Here is a 16,985-nt window from a genome sequence, read left to right as displayed (position 1 = left end):
TCTTTATACAATGTCAGTTGTGTTCTCGCTTTGATCTTTTCTCACTCTGCTGTCGAAATTCAGCTTTGTGCACAGCCTTTTTGGTGCGAACTTTTTAAATAGAAGAGTTGATAATGTTCACACCTGGTATGCCCAAACCTCATATATTTTTTCACAAATACCTTTTAATCAATTGGACGCACCTTAATTGTGGCTGACAAATGTTTTCCACATGTACCACAGTATAGTTCTCCTTTTGGTGTTTCCTAAACAGAAAGTGCTGCATTGTGTTAATGTAAAGAGAATGTTAATTTGACCACTTAAAAAGTTCAAACTTATCTTTTGGGCTCCACTCTGTGGTATTTCTCTTTTCCAATAATTGTCTATGCTGTCCGTGTCTCTTGTATGCCGCTGCTATAACACCAAGGTCATCCCCTGCTTTTGCACGGATGTGCCTCGATCAGAGCACTCAAGCTGGCAGCCTCTTGTAAGTATTACTGTCTGGAAGCAGGTTCAGACCAGAGTGTAAATTGTAAATTGATACTTGTATAGCGCACTACTCACCCGCAAGGGTCTCAAGGCGCTTGTACGAATACCGCAGTGGAACCCATCCTGGCTTTCCCTGTGAGGCGTCCACTCCTGGGCACCCCCAAGGTGGAGGCCTGGAGCAGCTGCCTTCACTGTGCATGTGTTTGAAGCCTGATATAACTTACAAAGTTACCCTCTCTTAATCCCTCTCACTCTTGTCACCCATCAGATGGTCATCTACAAGAACCAGATGTAAACGAAAGGGCTAATTGCTCACAGTACCAACATGGATACTTTTATTCTCATTAGTACTTGTTCTGCGTATGTGTTGACGTGTTAGCAGAAGTGGGCCGTTACAAACTAGCCACTCATACCTGCGGTGTAGTCACCTTGACCCTTCACTTCCACCTTCTATTCACAATATCAGTCATCTGAAACAATGGTTACCCCTCCACACCGATGCTCGTGACAAAAGGAGTGGGCTGCTCCCAGCCAGGCAGATGGCACTGAATTTCTTCAGAATGGAGGCATAGTGAAAGGGTTAAATACAGTGGCCTCATGACCTCTCCCAAATATCATGATGCAAGCTTATTTCCTTATAAGGCACGGTTGTAGTTGTAAGTGGGACTCTTTAGAAACTAGAATCCCCGAGGGGAGAACTGATACTCTTATGAATAGATTGGCTTTGTCAATGTCTGTTAATCTTATATTCCATTTCATATCTATAAAAATATCCCTTTAAAGAGTTTCTTTTTATAGGTTTGCAAATTGTCATTTTATGTTAGTTTATCGTTGTGTATTGTGCTAGCTCTGTTTGTACGGGGCCTTTCCATTGTAATAGAAAATAAGAATGTAAAGTTTGCTAATTGAAGGAACATCACATGGCATGTTACAGCTTTATATAATCTGAGTGCCTACCAAAGGCGTTTACATGTATATTGACATACTTGGACACATTTGTGTAGAATCATAACTGTAAAAAACGTGTTCGTAACATGTGTGGTGGTAGAACAAATGCTCTGCATACTACTACCATCTAGTGTTGGGCTCAGATGTTTGCAAGTTGTTTTGCTTTGAAGTATTCTTTAGAGTCACTAGGTATATAGGGGCTCACGACTTGTATATTTGTATATTGTTATTTATAAAGCGCACTATCGCTCCGAAAGGAGCATCCTGGCGCTAGCAGATACAGTGTGTCGTGCGGTGTGAGGGAATTAAATGATAGTATTAACAAAGTCTGATGATAGTCTGAAGATCCAAGTCTTTAGTTGCTTTCTGAAAAGGCCTTCTGTCTGAAGGAATCTAAGATCTTTGGGCATGACATTCCAGGCCTTAGAGGCATGCGCGTGGGCACCAACTCCACGTTAGATGGTTTTTTCCACCATTGAAGTTAAATGTGTTTTCATTTGGGCCCAGCAGTTGAATTCTCAACGCCAATATTTGGAAAACTTTACTTTCTCTGTCCGTTACCCTCCAGAGACCGATCTACATAGACCGCGGATCACGGGGCCAGGAGCCTCGCCAGGACCTTGTGCCTTTCCCTCCGTGTCCTTTTCAGTGCAGAATGTACAGAGAGGAATAGAAGGGATGTCCTTTCAAAACTGTCCCTCCTCTATGCCAGACAAAGTTCCCCTGGACTGACCACCACAAGATGTGTAACCTTTGCCTGTCTCCTGACCACAGTGATACCTCATGCTAGGCCTGCCTGACCTTACGTTCTATATAGACTGGAGAGCTGGACACCACAAGATGCAGAGGCGTGCTTCAACATGCCCAACATCTTTGAAAAGCAGTCCTCCCCCGGTGTTGAGGAGGGTGAAGAGTCCAACTTCTTGGGCTGTCTATCTCACCAAACATCACCTAGTCCAGAGGCCATATTCTCCAGGCTCCCAGTGACTCCACACCTTATAGATCTCGAATGGAAACTCTGCATGGAGCATGAATATGGCTAAAGTTGAAATGCACATCAGGCCTTCTATGAGGCTTCGGATCAAGGCAGAACGCTGCTCTTGAGGGGGTCGGGCATTGAACCCTTTGACAAAGATTTAACTCTGATGCCATACTGCCTCATGGCACTGACCAAAATCCTCTGAGCCGCCTACAGGCGCTACCATGTCGAGCCCAAAAGCACTTCAGAGGCCGAAGATCCTTATGAACATCAGCGGCACGCCAGCCTTCACTTTGAAGCCAACATCAACTAGGAAAACATTATTGGCACCTTAATTTCGTAAAACATCCTTGGTGTCTCAGCTTCGGTGTCAAATAAATCATCAGATCTAAGACTTGCATCCAAGCCATAGGCACTGAAGACTCCCTCAGTATAGAACCCCTACGAAAATGTCTATAGGAGGATTTGCAGGACAAAAAAATCTCTTTATCCATCCCAACATCAGCAAAGTCTCCCAGCGCTGTCTCCAACACCAGTAGAGACTTTACGTTGCAAGCAAAAGCCTACCTTTAAGGGGGAACTTGCCTTTCTTGGTCCAACGCAAGAAGTACATGGACAGAGGCACTAGACCTATTCCATTTAAGCCTCCTCCTTCTCTACCACCTCACTCCTCACCACTTCCATGTTCACCAGAGAGCTCTCCTTAAATCCTGATATGAACAGGGCTGGGCTGCCCTCATTGCCCGGGGGACCCCAATGATGCACCTTTTGACCCCGTACCCATTGATGGCAGTAACATCAGAGGAAGGGGCAAAGGAAGCTCTGACAAGGCAGCCTCCACGACCAAGCTTTAACGACTTTAACTTCCTCAGTGATCACACAGCACCTGTCAGCAGAGACTCCGGAATTTTCTCCCATGCTGACAGGAAATCACATCTGAATAGTGGGTCTTACCAGTGTATTGCCAAGGTTACTGCCCAGAAATGTTCACACACCTTCCCAACATCTCACACCACAAAGGTCCAAGCACCTCTTCCAAAGGGACTATAGAACCAGGCCCTCCCCTTCACCAGGACAAATAGGTTTACTCTGTCTACTTTCTCATCTCTAAGAAATACGGTTCCCTCAGGCCCGTCCTAGACCTTAGGTCCCTCAACTGGTACATCTTGTCCAAACACTTACACATGTTAACCTTACAGGATGTCATCCCTTGGCTGCTGCGAGGTGACTTCATAATGGCTTTAGAAGGGCTATTTCCATATTCCCATAAATCCCATCCACCGGCACTACCTGCGTTTTGTGGTAAGTGGCTGTTGTCATCAGTTCTAAGTGTTACCATTTGGTGTGAAGGCCCAAGGTTCTTAACCAAGTGCCTGGCAGTGGTTGCAATACATTTTAGGAGGGGGATGCATCAACTTCTCCTACTTGGACGACTGGCTGATGCTCATCTCACACCCAGGCAACCTTCACCTTACTCCACAACCTCGGGTCTACCATCAGCACTACCGAGTGTCATTTCTTACACCTGCAGATGCATTCCTTCTTGGAGTGAACACTAAACTCAGTCACAGGCAAGGCCTAGCCTAGCCAGCGGAGGAACTCTGCTTTTCTACATCTTGTGCCTCATTTCAGCCGCTTCATTACCTTACGCTCAGAATTGTTATGCGCCTCCTTTCCATGATGGCATCATGCATTGCCTTTGTGCCCAATGCTCGGCTACACATGCACCTGTTGCACAATGCATTTCTGCACAGTGGTCACAAGCGCAGGAACTGTTGAAGAATCTCGTGTTGGTTAATGCCAAAGGTACATCACTTTCTGCAGTGGTGGAACAGAAACAACATGTTGCAGTGCAGGTCTTTTCTAGACCGTATCCTGCAGGTCACCATTAGCACATACTCCTATCTCCCTGGCTGGGCTTCACATCTAACCACGATAGAGGGAGTGTTGGCCCCCCATCAATAAGGTCACAACGTCAACTACCTCGAGTTGCTAGAAATTCATTGCACCCTCAGAACCTTCATTCCACTCATTTGGGACAAAGTGGTACTAGTCAGGGCAAACATGACTGCCATGTACTACCTATAAAAGGAAGGCAGCACTCATTCTGCATCCCTCTCCTGACTAGTTTGGACTATTTGACATTGGGCACTCCACCACTGCAGTCACTTCATGGCGGAGTACCCTCTAGGGCTGGGCAACAACCTTGTTCACTTGCACAGCAGGACACACCAATACGTCCATAAGTATGAACTCTACCCTCAAGTCCTCCACTGCTACTTCCCCTTGCCCCCCCCCCAAAACGTGACATGCACGAGCTTCACCTCCAGGTACCCACACCCAAAGTCCTTGGGCAACATGCTGTAGATGAACTAGTAAAAGAAATGTGCTTGCACTTTCCGCCTCCCACCTGATTCCATTTAGTTGTGCCTAAGATGCAGCAAACTTCTAAGACTCTCATCCTTGTAGCCCCCACCAGGGCAAATAGCGCTGGTATTCAGCACTCATTGAAATGTCCATCAGCCCACACGAGAAACTCCACAAGAGGCCGGACCTTCTCACTGGGAATCCAGGCATCCTGACCACAATGAGCTGAATATAGAGATTTGGCACCTGAGGTCTTAGAGTTTCGTTACCTATGTCTTCCACAAGGATGCATGAACATCTTGTGCATGTCCTATAAGCCACACACACAAGCTTGTATTACAGCCAAGCAGAAGACATTTGTCCACTACTTCTTTCCTAAATACCTGGATCCCCTAAAACCCTCTGTTCAGAATTTCATATGCTATTTACACCATCTCCAAAAGTCAAGCTTTGCTTAGACCTCCATATGCCTTCACCTAGCTACCATTGCAGTGTACATACGAAATAGACAACACTCCTCCTTCCTCCACATTCCAGTGATAAAGGCCTTTATGGAAGGGCCCAAAAGGTCACCCCCCAGAGTTCCTCGGCTCAAGTGTGGAATCTCAACATTGTCCTCACCAGATGCATTGAGCCCCTTTTTTATCGCCTCCGTTTTTTGCACTCTCCATACCTGTCCTGGAAAATGACTTTTCAGGTTGCAGTTACCTCTCTCAGGCACATTAGTGAACTGAAAGCACTCACGTTACAAGAACCTTTCATTCAACTGCATAAGGACAGGGCAGTACTGAGGACCAAACCACTGTTCCGGCTCAAGGTGGTATTCCCTTTCCACCTCACCAGTCAATTGAACTTCCAGTTTTCTTTTCCCAACCAGACTTGGTAGCAGAGATGTTAAATGCTCTGTCATGTATTACATTGACGGGACTAAGCCTTTCCATAGGTCAGACCAATTCTTTGTGGCCTTCACAAAGTCGTTCAAGGGCCAGCCTATATCTAAAGCAGGTATCGCTAGATGGATAGGTAAATGCATTGAGACTTGCTAGAATGAAGCCAAAAGAGCTTCCCTGTTACACCCAGGGCCCACTGTACATGGAAGAAGGCCGCAACTATGGTCTTCCTCTGGAACATTCACCTAGCTAAGATATGTAAAGCAACCACCTGGTCAAATCTCACACACCTACACTACTGTGTGGACGTCCTCACTAGGCAACGGGCTTTACAGTTGGCGAGACGACCCTAGGGACCATATTTCAGACATCTGCATCATCCACATGCTAGCCACTGCTTGTAGCGGGTACTGCTTTACAATCTATGCATAGCATGTGTATCTATAGCAACACATGCTACCAACGGAAAGTGTTACCTAGCTTGTATCTGTTCATAGCATGTGGTGCTGTAGATTCACATACGCCCCCCTGCTCACTGGAAGTGTGTAGCACAAATGTTTTTTTTTTACTACTTAAGCTCCTGTCGCAACACACATATGCACCACACACACTCTACTCACCACTCCATGGTACTCTCACCCGCTGTGTGGAAAACAATCTAACATGGAGTTGGTGCCCCTGTGCATTGCCAGCTAAGGGAGGAGTCACTATATACATTATGCCTGTAAAGACTTTGTTGAAGAAAAACAATTTGAAAACGGCCAAAGCCAACACTAGAAGGCCAGAGCATGTGGATCTACAGTACTACAGGCTGGGTATAGATGCTTACAAGGTAAGTAAACTTTTCCATTTACCATAGATGTAACCAAATGACATATTGCTGTAGGTTAAATGTCATAGTATGGATAGTCCACGATATTAATGATATCTCCCTGCTGAGATGACAACTCGGGCACAATTAAACACACTACTGCACCCAACTGTTTATAGGATAGTTTAAACTTTCTTTGATCAGCTGTGTTCTGTTAACTCTAATTATTGTAATGGTTTCATCAATCGGTATTAATTAAGTACATTGTTAGTTTTAATTGAAGGTAAGGCAATGCAGGCCCTAAAGTGCTTTCATTTGTTTGTTTTAGAATTGTGAACCCATGACTCCGCTGTGTGAGAAGATCATCTCCATTCTTCCTTCATGGAGGAAAGTGAATGGGCCCAACCAGTTGATGTCCTTCCAGCAGTTTGTGTATGATGTTCAGGAGCAGCTTAATCCACTAGCGAGCGACGAGGATATAAGGCACATAGCACAGCAGCTGCACAGCCTGGGCGATGTAAGTCTCTTGCCTTTATTAATCATGTTTGTTTTCAGTGTAGCTCCTCATTGAGTCACTCAGCAGTTTTTGTGGCATGTAGCTCTTAATCTTTGGAGGACAACATGCTCAGCTGGTGGTTGACACTGATCCGGATCCCTGGGTGAGTCCTTCCTGGGGGTTACAGACTCAAAGTGCCTTGTGTTTGGGTGATAGGAAGCAAGTTGCTGAACAAAAGTGTCTCGAGAGAAGTTTTGGGATAAGGGGGTCTATCTTCTGCTCCTAGTGTTTTAAGTAGGCGAGGGTTCTTTATCTGGAAAGTACAGTTGTGGACAAGATCTTACCTGTTGTAACCATAAACAGTGCAAAGTGCTTCAGAGAACCACTCCAAATAACCACCCCTACCAGTAGAATGAAAACAACTGGTCATTACATTAGCTCTCTGATGAAAATCTGTTTTATGGAAAATTAATATTTCTACTGTGGCCATGGATGCAGGACTCTAAAGAGAAAGTTCCATGAATCATAGTTACTGAAAATATTCCTCAAAGCCCACCCAGAGAGTGCGCGCTGAAAAAATATACAAAACTCTGGCTCTTGCTTGTATGCTTTGAGTTGGTGCAATAGTGCAAGACTTGATGATGAAAGGTTGTGAGAAGTTACCTGCAGGCCGTATTGCATAAGTGGATCTTTGGGCAGCAAGGGGTATGTGCACCCACTTTCTGCACCCTTGGGGCACTTTGATATTACAGAATGAGCCACAGATGCTTGTGTGGCCCCTTCTGTAAGACAGATTGCACCAGCGCACATATAACTCCCACATGATTCTAAGGCGATGGTCCCTCATTAGCATGGGAATATGGCCAATTGCCAATAAGGTATTGAATGACAAAGATGGTACAGTCAGTGTGTTCTCCTACTGCCCTCTGAGGGTGACCCCTCCAAAATTAGGAAAGCGGGTCACTCACTGCACTTGCCAGCAGGGGAGGTTGTTGTCCCCCACCTTCCAAAAACAGGCCAGGTGCCACTTGCAATGTTAAAGATGACCTTTCATTAAAGCGCTTCTCCAGCGGCAGGCAGCACATTATCTCAACACTCACCTGTTCTGTGCCCTGCGCACCCATTTAAAAGTGTACCACAGCAGTGCATCCTACATATATAATACTCTCTGGTATTTGAAGCCCAACAAATAACCTAATGAAGGCCTTCAGCTGAAGAGGAAATCCTTGCCTTGCTGGCCAAAGATGCCAGAGGCTCTGTGTTCTGCCATTGGGGTCAAGAAGCCCCTACACTTGTGTGCAGGCCCCTTCCACTTCACTCTGTAAATATCTGGAGGACTTCTTGGCCTATATTGTGCATGGAGGGCCCTGGCACAGCATCACTGTATTAGGCCACATTCTGGTGTGCCCACTGGCATGCCCTGAGGTCATGCAGCTACTGAGAGATGCAATCAGGGAGGTGGAGGAACGCGTGTCTAGCTACCCTGGCACATATGCTCTGTGCGCAAGCTGCAGGGTCTTGGTTTCATCTCACAACATGGCAAGAGGGCTGAGAAAAGATTCCCAAATACATTTATGGACCTTGCTTTCGATGAGGTTATTTTCACAAAACCTAGTTTACCTTTGTGGTAAAACGGTCGTACTCAAAGCAAGGTGCAGCTGTACTATTCACTTAAAACTGAAAATCCAAATTGTTATTTTAGACATAAGAACAGTTTGCACGTGTGGCTTTCCTTATACAACAATGTTGGCTGCAACAAAGTAATTTTATCAGCGACCATCAACGTTTTATTATCAAGAGGAAGCACTTCTTTTCCTGTAGATATGTAATGTATTAGGTGATGTAGGCATTTGCAACTATCCCAGTACTATATGAAGCAACAATCGTTGACATACATAAAGTGAGAAAAATTAAAGACATTGGATCAGTTCAAAAGAAGTTAATGCTGACAACCCCCGGATGTCAACGAAATCCTAGCAAGTATCGGTTTAATTGCTTCTGAAATTGATGGCTAGCAAGAAAAGCTCTGAATTCTCTGGTTACCTGTTCCATATGGAATACACAAATTCTAAAAAGGCTAGAGACATAATCTTAAATTTCCAAACATTGATCAGTTTCCAGCCAAATAACCCCATTGCGTCTGTGCTCTCCAGAGAGTTTTGGGTTAGCATACTAGTGCACAACTTTGCATTTTCGGAGCACCACAATTTATTGGATCCATGCCAGGCAAAGAAGACCTATTGGTCACGTTGTCCGAGTCCAACAACCAAACTGGCTTCTGCCCGAATCACTTTTTTGAAACAAGTGAAGCTGGATTTAGGGAGGAATCTAAGACCAAGGTTCCAGTTTCTGTTTTAAATGTTCCCAAAGTAGAACTGAAACAAGAGAACAAAGGTGGGAGCGTAAAAAAAACATGTGCTAATTAAGTGCTTGGAAGCCTGGTAAAAGGTGTTGTGTTACGTTCTAAAGTCCGACCAAATCCTATGGGTTTGGAAGAAATGGCCACATTTGGAGTAGTTCTAATCACGAATAATTTGTTCAGTGTTTTTTTTTTGCCAGATAGTAGCAAGAACTCACTCTTGCAGCTGAATGCAGAAGATGCCTGACAATTCTCCTCGGGCATTGCTTCAGATGAGATATGTCATGAATGACATGCAAAGTTAGATGTGGGTGTCTGTTGACTGGTGTGCAAAGGTTGGTGATCAGATTTCCGTGTAACTCCATGAGCGCACTAGTTAACACAGATAAACCAAACTTGGGAAATTAGGAGTAGTAATGTCACACATCAGTGAAACCCAACAATACAAAGTCCCTCAGGTCCTCAGCCTTTTTGCTGTATTGTTCACAGTTACTTTGTAGACGTTGGCAAAGGTAATTGTACAGCATTATCCATAATTAGAGTTTATACAGATGATACACAAATCCTCGACTGGCTAAAAAAAAAAACAATCAAGAGCAGAGGATGGAAATCTCAAACCACCCTCTGCACATTTACTTCGGGGTGAGGGGATCAGTCTGTTTCTGAATGATTCCAAGACTGAGGTGATGACTTCCAAACACCTGGTTGATTCAGCCTCACCAGGTACATACCTCGTGTACCTGGGAGCAGCTCCCACACCAGGACCGATAGTAAGGCAAAAACTGGGAGTTTAGTTTAACTCTGACCTTACCTTCATTGATTGTATCCCACCTATGGCTTGACAACTTTCAGCTACTCATGCTTCAAAGAGTCCTCTCTGTATTACAATTCAATAAAATAAATCGAACTTTATAAAAGTGTACGTTCTTTCATGCCTTGACTATTGCAATTTATCGACATAGCACTGACAGAGAGAACTCAATTGGCTTGCCGTGGAACAATGGATAACATTCAAAGTTCTGTGCAGCCTACAAGTCCATCCAGGGAGAGGACACAAATACCTCATGAAACTGAGCCTGCAATAGACTCCTGAGGGTGACCTAAGGTCCCCCACTGGAAGTTTGAAGGGACTACCAGTGGCGGAGTTGTTCCTGATCTGAACCGGTGGGGCAGCGTGGCGGCTTCACAAATAAGCACAATTCAAATGTTAAAAATATAGAACTTACCCGATCCTGGTCTGGTCCCGAGCTGGCCACATTGGGCAGGCTCCTAGATGCCAATGCCTGATGTTGCTTTCATGGTGTGAATACTATTCTCAGCATGAGAGAAGCACTGGGATTGTCTGAGCACCCTGATTCTGTGCTCAGACAGGGACTGTGGACTGAGAACCTGAGACTTTTCTCCAGCCTACTGTACAACACAGCCGGGTGGAGAAATGCGAAGTACACATCCCCTCTCCCCCCCACTGCTGTTGCGCATGGCCCCGCCCTATGACGTGCTTGCTGGTAGCCGCAGGTGAGAAGAAAACTAAAATGATGAAAGTGGTTTATTATTTCTTAACATCACTTTGACAGACCCAACCAACACGTTTAATCTCTCATAGGGACTTCATCAGGGCATTTCGATATATTTACATTTCAAAGTTACATTTTCTCTATTTCTACTTGATTAGTCACTGTTTCTTTCACTTTTAAATTAACGTGCAACATGTGTACCCTTAGCCTCCTCGAATCGTTGCTTCGTGATGTTAGGAAATTGGATGTTTAATAAAAAGAACTTTATATCCACACCAACGTTTTGGAAATTGATTAACAAAGAAAAGAAAAGAAGGACTTTGCATTCAAAAACTGTGTTCAGAAAGAATGATTACAGCTACAAGCAATTATTTTGAATGTTCAAATGTGAACTAAGATATACTGTTGCCCGCCTACTAATAAAAAAAGATTTTACTTTAGTAATATATTCATCTTGGTAAAAATCAAATCAATACATTTATAAATAAATGATGGTACTGAATTTCTCCAACCCTTGCAGTTAGAGGATATTTGTAAAGGCGTAAAAGAGCCAGTCTATACTAATTCCATCCAGGGTTTGGAGATGTTGATAAGTTCTTTGTTAACTGGAATACAGATCAAACGCCCCCAAGAGATGCACACTCCCGGCATTTGATGCCAGGCCTTCGAACTCATGGGTGATGGTAGTTTCAATGCATCAACATCATGTGAAGAGGAGTGGCTTTTAAAAAGACTTGAATGATTGTTATAGCGAGACACACTCAAACTCAACAAATTGAAATACAATTTATTATTATAGTTCCCTCACTCAGATTACCCTTATCGGAGACACAGTGCCTTTGTGATGAAAGTAATGCCAAAAAGGGAGTGATAATTGAACTTATCATTGCGTTTAAATCATTAATGGGCATTGTATTTCATTTAAATGTTTTTAACATGCAAATTTACCAAAAAGATTACATTTGGGCACTTAAGCTAGAAAGGAGAACACATTCCTAATGGAGAATTACTTTGATTAAAGCTATGGTTGTGTGTGTTACACAAATACTAGGTCAAAGTAAGAAATTCAATGTATCCTACAAACACTTGAAGCAGGTCTGTGCTTGATGTGACATGAAACAATTGTTGTGCATCAATGTCTGCCTGAGGCACGTTTTTCATTATAGCAAGCCTCTTCCTCTGTGGTTGTCACTAGGCCACACCACTTAGTTATGTTGCCACTTTCAGAGCTCTATCTAGGCTAGAAGCATGATTTATATTGAGTCAGAATTGTATTTTCTATCTGTAGAGCCCGCAACGGAGGGCTCTAAGGCTGTTAGAACATTCCACTCTTAGAGGGCTGAATGTTCTAATTTGTAAAACAACAGCCTCACGGAGCCCAAGGGGGTTGAAATCCCCCTCTAGCTCTGTAAGGCCTTTTTTAAACATTGGAATGTTGATGCTCTGGGCTTCGAATGGCTATTAGAAGCCCAGAGCACAACATTGTTTTCAATGGAGCGCATAACATTCCAGTATTCTAATAAAATGTCAATTATTAAATCAAACTGCATCAAAAAAAATATTTTCAAAATTGATGACGCATCTCAGCATTTAAACACTCTGAGAGAACTCTGTGAGGCAGACACTTTAAACACACAGGAACAGCTGAAGTTCAAAAGACGAAAGCTGCGTTTCACGAAGGATGTGGGGCATAAGAATTTTTGGTAGTGACAATAAACAAAAGGCTTTCTATTTCAAATGGTAGAAATATTTCAACAAGTGCATTTCAAATAATGTCAGCAAAACATGTGTTGATGTTTTTTCTAAAGGATTTCTGAGACCTCCTGTAGCCAGAACTAAATGTGCTCTGCTTTCTGAGACTACCTTTTTACTGCATATATTTTATCCAGTTCCCCCACCCTACTGAACTAAGTGTCCTAGTGTATTTTAAAGGTCGGAAGTCTGCCCTTAAACTCTTTAGACCACAAAAGTCCCAATGGAACAAATACAATTTCATATATTAAATGGATGCACCTCTAATAATGCTTGTGGCTATAGCGTTTGCATTTGCCGCTCTATCAGCTAGGACACATCACAGCAGACCAGCCACCAAATCCCCTTTCAGTGCCCATAAAGAGGTACGGTGAGTCTTAATTATGTGTACAGTTGATCCAAACGTAAGTGTCTTTTCCAGATTTCCTTATTACTCATGCATGGTCAATCTCTCCTCCTTGCCGCATAGCATGTTATGCCTCATGTTTCTTTGCTATGTTATCGTCCTTTATCATATGCTCTTTTGACTTCGTGTTTTGCTGATGTAAAGCACGCTGCTACTCAAATAGAGTCTAGATTAGCGATATATAAACAACGTAAATAAGATCTACCCATCCCTGACCCACTTTTTTGTAATTTTGACTAGTTAATCAAATTACATCATTTGCAGAGCAAAATGTGGGTAGCTCTAGAAATCCATAAGAATATCAGAAAAGTTTTTGATTGGCAGTAATCTATTTGTCTCCTACATTCTTGAAATTGCTTCCGATTAACATATTTCTTTTTTTTTTAAAAGATAAATATCATGCAGAGTGAAACTGTCCAAGACGTGGTGCTTCTGGATCCTCGCTGGCTTTGCTCTAATGTCCTAGGAAAGCTGCTGTCCGTGGAAAACCCCAAAGCCTTGCATCATTATCGAGGTCGATACACGTTGGAGGATATCCAGCGCCTTGTCTCGGACAGCGATGTGGAAGAACTGGTGCAGATTTTAGATGCAATGGACATCTGTGCTAGAGATCTCAGTAGTGGGGTGATGGTGGACATCCCAGCTTTAATTAAGACGGACAACCTTCACAGGTCGTGGACAGATGAGGAGGAAGAGGTTATGATTTATGGTGGTGTCAGAATTGTTCCTGTGGAACACCTCACCCCTTTCCCATGTGGAATTTTTCACAAGGTCCAAGTAAACCTGTGCCGGTGGATTCATCAGCAGAATGCTGACGCAGATGCAGATATAAGATTATGGGTAAATGGATCCAAAATTGCAAACCGAGGGGCTGAAGTTTTAGTCTTACTTGTCAACCATGGTCAAGGTATTGAGATACAAGTCCGTGGATTGGAAACTGAGAAGATAAAGTGCTGCTTGCTTTTGGATTCTGTGTGTAGTATTGTTGATAACTTATTGTCTGCAACTTTACCAGGACTTCTGACCGTGAAACATTACCTTAGCCCTCAGCAACTGAGAGAACACCATGAGCCGGTAATGATCTACCAGCCAAGGGACTTCTTCCGAGCACAGGCTCAAAAAGAAACCTCACTGACAAACACAATGGGAGGCTACAAGGAGAGCTTCAGCAGTATCCTGTGCTTTGGTTGCCTTGATGTCTACTCCCAAGGGACATTGGGGATGGACATTCATGTTTCAGATCTGAATTTTCTTACACGCAGGAAGCTGAGCAGGCTTCTGGATCCACCAGATCCCATGGGCAAAGATTGGTGTCTTCTGGCCATGAACTTGGGCCTCCCGGAGCTTGTCACAAAATATAACACAAATGGTGGTCCTCAAAAAGACTTCCTTCTAAGTCCCGTCAGTGCTCTTCTGCAAGAGTGGAGCAACTCCACGGAGAGCACAGTGTCTCTGCTAATGTTGAAGTTGAGGGAACTGGGCCGCAGAGATGCAGCTGACTTTTTACTCAAGGCATCCTCTGTCTTCAAGATAAACTTGGATGCTAATGGACATGAAGCATACGCTTCAAGTTGTAACAGTGGCACTTCGTACAATTCCATTAGTTCTGTGGTGTCACGGTGAAGACGACCGATGGTCTGCAAGCAAATGCATAAAAGGAAGACCGTGCAGAAAGAAAGCAGCACAAGAGTCTAAGGCCTGGACATAAGTTCTATATACATTAATTTATAAGCTTCCAAAATATTGGGGTGTTCCATGCCCTGCACTCATTCCCTCTTCCATTATGAAAATATCCTTTCTACCTTGGACAGTGACATTTCTTTGTTTTAGTTGTCAAAAGGCAGATGTTCCTTCTGTGTTTTACAACTCATTTTCTTCTATAGTCAATGTGCTGCTCAAAATCACCACTTCGATTATCTAATTGTCTTTCTTTTTAACAGATGCATCATAGCTCTTTTTAAAAGGTCCGATTTTCCTTTAACAGCATCTCCAATGCAAATGGTATTGTTTCCACTTTGCACCATTTCTCTCTGGTGAACTTTTTGTAGGATTTTAAAGGGGCGGGAGATTTTGAGGGAGACACAGTTGGCAATTTCAGCCGAAACTTTGAAGGAACTCAATGATGTATTTATTTCCAAATGAAAAACAAGCAAAGAGACGTGCCTTTGAGGGGTGTCCATCAATGTTGTAAATATGTGCTCACGGGTGTCATGATGCCCTGCCTTTGCGCTAATCTCAATGTGCATTTCATTGCAAACGTCATTCGAGCTTTTAAGAAGCGGAAATGTTTGTTCCGTTTGACCCTCGCCATTTTAGAAGTGTTAAATGTGCATCTCGAACTTGCAGCACTCTTACCGGTGTTGTGTTCCGCAGCACAAGCTAGGGCCAGAGCTCGCTCATAGTAAAGTATTCTTCACTTGCAACACCCTAATGGTTTGTGGGACAGAGTACAGGAAACATTCCTCTCGAGAAGACATTGCTGCGATATTGTTACAGATGCTCCGCCTTGTATAGTTGTACTCGCACCTTCTCCGTTCCGCCTCAGCCATATGTACTGTGAAAGTTTATTTTAACTCTTTGTATGGTTTCATTATCCCCCTCATCTCAGGTAAGGGTTTTTAAACTGTAAAGCCGACTATCCGCAACTTGGGGAAAATGGAAGGCGTGCAGGCTGAAAAATGAAGTTTCACAACACCCGACTCGGCCCAAATGTACCCGGAGTACAGAAGAGGAGGGAAGCCCGCTTCCATATTCCCCAAATGTGATTTTAATTTAAACTCATAGGAAGGAATATGTCACATCTTTTCTTCAGGAAAGCATGTTGTTTGAATGAGGTACAGTATATATGTAAATACATTAATGCTGTATTTTTTCTTAATCTTCAAGATGTAGTCAATTTTTAAATAAGGCCTTTTTTATACATATAAATAAACAGTTGCCTGTTGCCTCGTTTCTTTATTTCTAGTAGGAACCATTGCTGGTTGAACTTCTGAAAGCGGGATCATTGAGCTTTTTTTTTTGGGTGAGGTGAGCGTACAGGAGAAATGGATAAAAAATGTTTTATTAAAATTTCTTTTCATTTTCTATTAAAACTTTAGCAAGGTAAACCGTTATTATTTTTTTCTTACACACACCAAACATGAAGTGATAGATACTTAAGGAGTTTAATTGTAATACTTTTTAAACTCCAGGAGCATGAGTTATATGTGGCCGATATCGCCTATATTCCAAATAGGCATCTGTCAGCTTTTAAAACATGTTTAAGTCTGAAGCGTGTAAGAAAATTAAATTTAGGTAGCATTTTTAGTAGTTTACCCTCATCCATGCTCATGACGAGCTCAGCTCGTCATGAGGTACGGCGCTCCGGTGCTCATGACGAGCTCAGCTCGTCATGAGCCGTGGAGCGCTCACACGCGGGGATAATTCCCCTGCTGTGCTGAGCGTTCCACAAGAACGGGTGTGGTCATGACGAGCTCAGCCCCAGCACAGCGGGGGAATTACCTCCGCACGGAAGGGGTTACTTCATGTGAGAGTCTCATAGAAAGCTCTGTTGGGAGCTCTATCTTCCCCTGAGGACCCTAAGATTGCCTACAAAAATCTGAACGGTAAGAGCGTGTTAAGTGCTGCGGCTTAGTCAGTTTTACTGAAAGATGCATTCGCAAAAGGGTTTTATATAGCTGCTAGAAACCTTAAAGAAGAATAGCTTGAACGCTAACCCAAGTCGTGGGGCCTTGATATTGGGCAGCTTTCAAATATGTACTCCGGATCTGGCTTTGTAAGGGATGCCCAGCGTAGCCAGTCTGCAGAAGGGCTGTCCCCATTGGTAGAAGTGATGGTTCTCTGGCGGCATTTGATGTGGGCAAAGTTGTGAGGTATTTTTGCATTATTGACAAAGGTCTGTGTAAAGCTTCAAAGAGTTTGCCATGGTTTATGCTTCGCCACATCTGAGCAACAATCATGACTTTGCCATCAGTTTAAATTGAATGAATCGGTAT

At 43.5% G+C, this 16,985-nt stretch overlaps 1 protein-coding gene across 1 annotated transcript in view; it reads left to right on the top strand.

Moving 5' to 3' along the window:
* Positions 1-15,934, top strand: part of DAPK1 (death associated protein kinase 1) — a 633,429-nt gene extending 617,495 nt beyond the window's left edge. The window contains exons 25-26 of the mRNA XM_086961193.1: positions 6,792-6,980; positions 13,381-15,934. Coding sequence (XP_086817319.1) covers positions 6,792-6,980; positions 13,381-14,613 — 1,422 coding nt within the window. The 3' untranslated portion in view covers positions 14,614-15,934. The remainder of the gene's footprint in view (positions 1-6,791; positions 6,981-13,380) is intronic.
* The last annotated feature ends 1,051 nt before the right edge of the window (positions 15,935-16,985 follow it).

The sequence above is a fragment of the Lissotriton vulgaris genome, chromosome 3_1 (assembly GCF_964263255.1).
Source record: "Lissotriton vulgaris chromosome 3_1, aLisVul1.2, whole genome shotgun sequence".
NCBI lineage: Eukaryota > Metazoa > Chordata > Amphibia > Caudata > Salamandridae > Lissotriton > Lissotriton vulgaris.
The sequence above is the reverse complement of the archived record's forward strand: the minus strand, read 5'-3'. Positions and strand labels throughout refer to the sequence as shown.